Below are 8,468 nucleotides of genomic sequence, written 5' to 3'. Positions count from 1 at the left end.
CACTTGGTGGGTCTGCGAGCCGGGGTCCCGGACGACGCGGCTCTTCTGACGGGCGCACGTGTGGGGTTTAATGCATTGGTGGTGAGGTTTCCTCTCCCCTCCTCTCCCCGCGCGGATGGCCGGCCCCCTCGGCGGTCGTTCAGATGGGCCTCCTCTGCCCTGAGTGTCCGTGTTCTTTTTCCACCTGTGCCTGTTTGTCCTGTGACCCATCCCCGGGGACAGTGCGTTCCTCTCCCAGATGAGCCCCGATGAGCCCTGAGTTGTCACTGTCCCCGCCCCCCAGTGACCCCATTGCTCCTGCCCTGCCTTTGCCCACTCGCGCTTCTCAGCGTTCGGACCCACGTGGCTCCCCTCTCGGCAGGTATTTCCAAAACCCGCCGGTGCTTTGGCTACAAATGGGGCTGGGTGAGGAAGACGACCCCCCCCCCCCGCCCCCCCCCCCCCCCCCCCCGAATGAGCCCAGGAAGCCGGCATTGAAGCTGGCTGACCGCTTCATCAAGGTCAGAATCATGGTCCGGTCCTTTGTCCTCTCGCTTCCGCGGTCTTCGGCTGCCCCTGTTTTCTCAGCCTGCAGTCTGGCTCCACGGGCACCACACGGCCTGTGGCCCTAACCACGAGGCAGCCTTGGTCAGGTGAAGCGGACCCGCCTTGTGATTGGTCTTTCTGGTCAAGGATTGAGGTCAGGGACCTCGGGTGAGGCCCGGTGTGGAGCTGGAGCAAAGTGGGGGAGTCTCCCAGACCGGGAGAGCGGCCTGCGCCCCAGGAGGCCCCGCCGAGGGCCGAGTCGTCGGTCTGCCGGGTGGCTGGCTCTTCCCCTTTTGTCCGGGCCTCGGGCTCCTTGCCTGCGCCCGTCTCGGGCCAGGCCACCTGCAGGGCAGCGCGGAGCCACGTTCCGAGTCCTGTGGGGTTGAGGCTTTCGGGGACCGTGGCAGGCACTCGGGGGACACCTGACCTTCCTTCTCAGCGGAGAGGGGGTTGGTTTTCACCGAAGGCAGCTCCTCAAATGAGAGCCGTGCCCGAGGTGGCCCAGCCCCGACCTGCCAGAGCGCCCTTGTCCCTCCGGCCCTGCTTGTCTAGGCCTGCACCCGCTCACACGCACCCTCCTGACCTGTTCTCTACGTGTCGTGCCCCTCAGGCTCACCTCTGTGGCTTTCCCACCTTGTCCCCAGGTTTGCCGGCAGGTCAGGCCGCCCGCTGGCCCGGCCAGCGCAGCGGGGTCACTGCCCCCCGCCCTCTTGTGCCTCAGCTGCACCCGACCCCTGCTTCCCACCTCGGGAGCCCCCCCCCCCACCTCTCATTCACCTGCCCATCAAGGGCCACATGGAGCAGACACCAAGGTCACGGCCATGAGCCATGCCTCGTGTGCCCAGCAGTGAAGCACGGGGAGAACTCAGCTCTCCGTGGGGTCCTCCCGGCTCCCCTGGAATTTGATAAGTCGCGGTGGCCGCCCCCGGGGGCCTTTCGCAGTTCTGTCTGAACCCGTGATACAAACATTCTTAACCATTTCCATATTTTTCTTCTCTCCCTACTTAAATCATAAATGTCTTAAGGGAAGGGACCAAATCTTCCCGAGCTGTGACTGCAGAAGGAATTTGAATGGCTAACGTGTGAGTGCTTTCTGTGTGGAACCTTCCTTACACCCTTCTGCCTCAACCCGCACAGGAACCGTCTGATGAGATCGCGGTCATCCAGTAGGCAGGTTCTGTGTCTTATGTTACAAATAAGCGAATGTAGCTGAAGCCTCAGGACTCCTGAGTCCACACTCGCATTCGAGGCTGGGCCAGGATTTGAAGCCAGTGGGCGTAACGACTGGCTTACCCGCCTGCCCAGGGGGATTGCCTTCGGGTGGGTCTTTACCTCCCTTACGCTGTTTATTCAGTGTGGTGGCATTTTCTCTAGTGGACCCACCAATATTTACATATAGGCAGTGGAATAAATATAAAACAGTCCAGCTTTCGGTGGCTTGGGAATTCTAGTGGAATTGTACTGAAATCATTTCCCTTGTCACTTTTTTTTTTCTTTTTCTAAAGGAAAGAACAACACGTCTTTCAAGATGGAAGAGAAAAGTGATTTTGTATTAGAAAAATTCAAAGCTGGAGAAGTATATAGCCAACTTCTTTTAGACTTTTGTCCCTCTTCTCCTTTACTCTACGGGTGTGAGTTTTTTGTTTTGGTTTTAATCCTCAAGAATATGTGAGGCTTGGATTCACTTCCCTGCCCTTCAAAGCAAATTTCCGTGAAATTGGTCCCATTGAAATGACTCTGAGTTCTCGGTATCGAAATTATTTGAATAAAGTTGCTCAATTAAAAGTTTTCGTGTGATCCTTTATAGGCCTGTTTTTCTCATGTGTTCTTTTTAAACTGGAGACATGTCCTGAGAATGCTCTTTATTCCCTGTAGGTAGAGAGCAGCGTTTGCCCCGATACCTGTGTGAGCCCTGGAGACGATGGCCCTCGCGGAAAGAGCTGCCACGGTTTAGGTTCAGAACCAGGGACCTGCTCTCTCCCGTATTAGGAGGGAGCAAGTTGAAAGTAACTCACCCATGACAGGCCATTCCTAACCTTTTCATGTCTTTAGCCGAAAACGTGCTGTTCTCAGACAGTCTCGGGATTCTTGCCGCCACAGGGCTCCCCTCGTGGCTCGTGGTTCTCGTTGCCACTGCTTATAATAGGGTACCACGGTGACTTTTTAAATAAAATATTTCACACATTCAGAAAACAGTGACAGCCAGTGTGCCAGCCCACGTATTGCCGTGTGTTGTGGATTTCTTGCTTTAACTACAGAGTCAGAGGGGCGCCTGGGTGGCTCAGTCAGTGAAGCGTCCCACTTCGGCTCAGGTCATGATCTCATGGTCCGTGAGTTCGAGCCCCGCGTCAGGCTCTGTGCTGACAGCTCGGAGCCTGGAGCCTGCTTCGGATTCTGTGTCTCCCTCTCTCTCTGCCCCTTCCCCCCCACACTCTCCCTCTCTGTCTCTGAAAAATGAATAAGCCTTAAAAATTTTTTTTTAAATAGAAAGTCAGAAATGTTAAATTTTGCACACCTTTCCTTCCCATCCCCTTCTCCTGATACTGATATGTGCCCCTTTCCGCCTACACCTTCATGCTGGGACCACATTACCCGAGCGTAGGAATTAGCTCAGGCCGCCTTAACAGAATCCCACTGACCAGGGACCTTACACAGCAGAAACTTACTTCCCACGGTTCTGGAGGCTGGGAGTCAGAGATCCGGGCCCCGGACAGTCTGCTCTGCTGAGGGCCCTCGGCCCGGTGTCTCTTCTTAAAAGGGCACTAATCCCTTTGTGCAGGCCCCACCCTGGTGACCTCCTCTAAACCGAATCACCTCCCGGAGGCCCCACCTCGGATTCCATCACACTGGGGTTAGGACCTCCATATGTGGATTTGGGGCTTCACGTTCGGTCCAGAGCCGTGGGAACCAGAAGGGCTGTGCTGCTCGCAGCGGAGAACATTCCGAGAGCCTTACCCCTCACGGACAGCTCACTCTTCTCGGCACAGGCTGGCAAGGGGCTGCTGGCCCAGGCACCAACAAGGCTGGGGTGGCCCCTGCAGTTCCAGACCTTTCCCTTGTGTTCCTAAGAAGAGCACAACCCGGTCTCTGCTCTTTGTCGGGAAAAAATACCCTTAGCCAAAACGTGCCTTGCCCGTACCACCGCCCCCTCCAAGCCCCGCCCCCCCACGCCTCCCGCCTCATCCCTAGTAGGCCTGTGCTGTTGTCTCTGGCCAGGCCAGGCCCGGCTGCCGCAGAGACTGGGAAACCGGGGGTTTGATTATCATCTACAGGAAGAAGGCAAGGGGGAAGAGATTGGGCATGGGTCTTAGCTAATTATTTTTTTTTTTTTGAGAGAGAGAGAGAATCTCAAGCAGGTTCCATGCCCAGCACAGAGCCCGACACGGGGCTCGATCTCACGAACCATGAGATCACGACCTAAGCCGAAGTCAAGAGTTGGACGCTTAATCGACTGAGCCACCCAGGTGCCAGGGGTCTTAGCTAATTTATGGGATCCGCCAATGAAGGACCCCATAGGCTATATGTGGGGTGGTCTGTGTCTTCAACGTGCACACAGTTTAGTACTGCTCGCATTCTGCAACTTGGTTTCACGAGAGGTGTTTGCACTTGACGGGAGGTGATGGGCGCGGGTGTCTCGTATCTCAAGAGTTCAGGTGGCTGGTTTCCCCCCCACCCCGTCCTGCTGGATGTCTAAGGACACACGCACAGCCGTGATGCGTGCGTGCGTGGGCTCACCTGTGGCTTACGTCTAGAGGTCGTGGACAGGTGTTTTCAGCTTCCCTAATTATTGCCAAATCGCTTTCCCAAACGGTTATTTCAGTTTGCGCTCTGGCGATAGGAGAGGTCCCACCTCCCACATTATTGCCACCAGTCAGTGCCACTCGGGGGGTGTGAGACGTATCGCAGTTTGCATTTCAGGGGTCCTGGCTTTCCAAGCGTCCCCTCAGGCCTCTCTTGTTAACTGGCTTTGTTTCTTACCGATGTAGGATATGTTCTGGATGCCCGTCCAATTATATGAACCAATCTCGTTTATATAAACTGCAAGTGATTTGTCATTTAACACAGATCTATCTGTGATTTGTCATTTAACTTTATGGCATTTTATTGCCCAGAAGTTACATGTTAACAGAATCGGATAGCTTAATCCTTTATTTTTTTCTGGCCTTTGCTGTTACCTTTTAAAGAAAACCTACTCTCAGGATAAAAAATACTCTATCGGTGGGGCACCTGGCTGGTACAGTCGGTGGAGCATGTGACTCTTGATCTCAGGGTTGTGAGTTCGAGCCCCACATTGGGTGTAGAGTTTACTTAAAAATAAAATCCTTTGGGGGCACCTGGGTGGCTCAGTCGGTTAAGCGTCCGACTTCGGCTCAGGTCATGATCTCGCGGTTCGTGAGTTCAAGCCCTGCATCCGGCTCTGTGCTGACAGCTCGGAGCCTGGAGCCTGCTTCCGATTCTGTGTCTCCTCTCTCTGCTCCTCCCCCACTCACACTCTGTCTCTCTCAAAAATAAAACATTAAAAAAAAATTTTTTTTTAAGAAAATATTTTTAAAAAACACTCTATTGTCTTGCGTCTTTGCATTCCAAATTTAGGCCTATAAGCCGTCTGGAAATGTTCTGCACAGGCATGAAGGGGATTGAAGACTGTTGTCCACACCTGTGGCCCTTTCCTCCGTGCCTGTAGTGAATGGCTTGTCTGTTCCCGCCTGTGTCTGAAAATACCCTCACTATCCCACGGAAGCCACAAAACAGTGGGGAAACCAGTGGGGTCCCGGGAAGCCTGTGGCGCAGCGACGATGATGCTTTGCGCTGTCCAGCAGCCCCCTCCCACCGAGGGGCCCGGGGTGGCGACTGCCTTTGAGAGTCCCGCCGTTACCTGCTCAGGAGGCAACCACAGACTACTCTGTTGACGGCCTAAGTGCAGGGAACCTTCCCTGCCCGCCTCCCCTGTCCCCTGCCTGTTGCTTGGACATGACCTTCATTTATTTCCCCTTCTTGCCCCTCAACCGGGTTCTGTTCCAGGCTTTGCCGGGTCCCTGCCCCAGCCTGTCCCATCCGGCCCCACGATGGGAAAAGTGAGGACAGGCCTGGTGTTGTGTCGCTTCCTGGAGACATCCCCCATCGTCCCCAGGCTGGTGGGCACTCCCCCCTCCCACCCACCCCTGCGCCACTGGGGCACTTCCACCCTCCTTCTTCGGATGTGTATCACAGTCCCCGGCAGAGATGCCTCTTTTCCCTTCAAGGGTGGGGTCCTGGGGGGCAGGGGCCAGACGGCCGTCTGCCTCCCCTCACTTCCCGGCACAGCGCCTGGCAGGGGACACACCATCAGCGTGGGGGGCACAAACGTGGATTCAGACCCTCACACGATCCGGGGAAAGCGGAAGTAAAACGACCCCATTGGAAGTAAATCCTCCCTTTGCCCCACTGCCTGGGCTCGGGGACGTTGTCAGCTTCCAAGTCAGGAATCCGTACTCCAAACGGCAATGGAGGCTTATTTTCCAAGGGAAGGAAAGAAAGGGACACCGATTATTTTAGAACGATGCTTTTCGTACAAACTGAATTAAAAAGTGGCTTGCACGGCTGTGGTTCGGCACTCTGAAGAGGCAGCCTGCGCTTTGCGTTCGGACCATCTAGCAAATTCCTTCGGGAGAAGCCAAAAGCTGGTGCTGACAGCAAGTATCCAAGACTTTGAGGGTCTCCAGGGCTGCCCTCCGGACCCCAGGATCCAAGTCCAACTGCAGCTCCTGGAGAGCTGAGAGTGGGCACAAACAGGAGAGTCGGGACCCCGCTCGGCCGTGCCCTCTGCCATGGGCAGTGGAGCTGGTAGGAGGTCCCGAAGCCGCTTGTGTGGCTATGGGTTCACACAGGCTGCAGAAGCAGAACCCTTTGTACTTGAAATCAGAAGACGGCAGGGGAGCTGCGTCTACACACACACACACACACACACCCCATCTCAGCCTTCTGTTACTTCTCTGGGACAGAAAGATCGCCCACAGAACTCGCATGCGGTGTAGACCAGTTGAGAGATTCAGGGTGGAAACATCTCGTAGACATTCGTGATGGGGAGGCGGGCAGAAGGCCCAACGAACGAGCGAAAGGCCTCCCGGGTCAAATCGTTTTCTTCCAGAAAGCCCCCTGCAGGCTCGTCCATCTCTGTGCACCCTGATTGCACACCCCCGTCCCTCAACCCCGCCAAAAACAAAAACAAAAAAAAGAAAAGAAAAGAAAAAAACAAAAAGACAACAAAGGGTGTGCTGGCTCTTCCCCAGGCCCTTTCTCTAAATTCCCCGAATGAGGTCGAGGACTCCGTAGAATTGGGTCTTCTCTACTTACAATTCCGTAGTGCCGGAAAGTCCAGTTTCTTCAGGTGATGTGCAGGCATCTGCTGCATAATAATTCCTAAAACGAGAGCCAGCGAGATGCTCATCACACAAATATTAGGCCAGTGGGAGATTCCGTTTGACCTTAGGAGGTATCTGTTTAGGATTCCGCTGAAGATGCCTAGCTGAGAATCAGGCAGGTGTGCAGCTGGGTGTGACAGGACACGTGCCGGGGGACTTCCGCCTGAGTCTGGCCCCTCCTCGGCCACCTCCCGCTCCAGGCCTGGGTGTGGCCCTCAAGGTCCCTCCTGCATCCGGAGACACCTGCTCGCTCACCTGCCAGGTCGCAGGCAGCAGTTCTGATCCTTGGCAAGTTACTATTAACGTAGGTCATCGTTTCTAGCAAGAAGCTATAGAGAACAGCAGGTTTTTTCTGAGTCTGCAAATAGACACAGGATGGACAGAGCCATGGAGGATGAGGCCTTAGAGATGGGCTGCTCACAGAGCGGTTCCCATCTGTCTGATGCGGGAGGGTCTGCCCAGAGAGGGCAAGTGCACATCCCAGCATCGCACAGCGAATTATTAGCTGGGCAACTTAGGGACTTTCAGCCCCCTGTTACCTTCTGTCTGACCCAGAGAGGAGATCACATTGGCCTTTAGACTCTGTGGCTGTCCCATACCATAGCCACTGGCCACACGTGGCCCTTGAGCACTTGAAACGTGACTGGTCTGAATTAAGTGCCAGGTGCCTCCTGCATTTTGAAGACCGTACCCCCAAACTGGAACATACCCCGTTAATAATTGGTACATCGATTGCATGTTGACATGACAATGGTTTGGATCTACAGGGTCAGATAAAATCTATGATTGTTTGGTTTCCCCTCTTTCTCTTCTCTTAACATGGCTACTAGAAAACATGGGGGCATGCGGCTTGCGTTCTCTCTCTGTCGGACCGCGCTGGCCTTGACGCTTCACGCCCGGAAGGTGAGCACATGGTCACGGGAGAGAGGTCTATGGCAGCCGTGACCCAGAGCCCCAGGCCCCGGGCGGCCCTCCGACAGGCCCACGCCCTCAGCCTCCTCACCGGGATGGAGCACAGCATCATCTGGAAAACAGTCATCTCCTCGGCCGCACTGGTGTTACTTCGGCCCGGGCTGTTCTCCAGGGCCTTCCAGCCCCAGAAGTGCACACACTGAAACATGGTGGTCTTGCAGGCCTGGAGGGGCACAGGGCGGGGGATGGCAGGGAGGGCGCCAGGCAGACCGAGGGGGTTCCCACGGTCTGGGGGTAGGGGTGGGGATGGCAGGGCTGGCGTTCCGTCTAGAAGCCAGGGGGCAGCCCCGGGGAAGTGTACCTGCGACCGGAGCCCTGCCAGCTACGCAGCCCTCTTGTCCCTCAGTCAGCAACCTCCGTGCCCTCAGCAGCCCTGCCCAGGACCTGCCCCTCTGGGAGATTGGGGTCAGGGGCCTGGCAGGGACAGATAGGACCGGGGTGAGCTTTCTCATTCCCAGACCTTCCCTGAGCACTGCAGCAACCGGGCCCCCCGGCCTCCGGCCTCCGGCAGGGTTAGTTCACGGGAGGATAGGCTAGGAGACTGGGCAGGGGAGTGTGGAGAGGGGTTGG

The 8,468-nt window shown here is 55.8% G+C and overlaps 1 protein-coding gene across 7 annotated transcripts in view; it reads right to left on the bottom strand.

The window, feature by feature from the left end:
• Nucleotides 1–6,051: 6,051 nt before the first annotated feature.
• Nucleotides 6,052–8,468, bottom strand: part of MROH2A (maestro heat like repeat family member 2A) — a 44,548-nt gene continuing 42,131 nt past the window's right edge. For 5 of the 7 annotated variants that reach the window (XM_042950585.1, XM_042950589.1, XM_042950586.1 and 2 more), the window contains 4 exons: nucleotides 7,930–8,061; nucleotides 7,182–7,284; nucleotides 6,859–6,924; nucleotides 6,052–6,277 (listed from right to left, as the gene is read on the bottom strand). In XM_042950585.1, coding sequence (XP_042806519.1) covers nucleotides 6,156–6,277; nucleotides 6,859–6,924; nucleotides 7,182–7,284; nucleotides 7,930–8,061 — 423 coding nt within the window. In that variant the 3' untranslated portion in view covers nucleotides 6,052–6,155. Of the gene's footprint in view, nucleotides 6,278–6,858; nucleotides 6,925–7,181; nucleotides 7,285–7,929; nucleotides 8,062–8,123; nucleotides 8,313–8,468 lie in introns of those variants that run through there. The other 2 variants (XM_042950590.1, XM_042950591.1) reach the window with 2 other exon arrangements.

Source organism: Panthera leo, chromosome C1 (assembly GCF_018350215.1).
Source record: "Panthera leo isolate Ple1 chromosome C1, P.leo_Ple1_pat1.1, whole genome shotgun sequence".
NCBI lineage: Eukaryota > Metazoa > Chordata > Mammalia > Carnivora > Felidae > Panthera > Panthera leo.
This window is presented reverse-complemented; position numbering and strand designations above follow the sequence as displayed.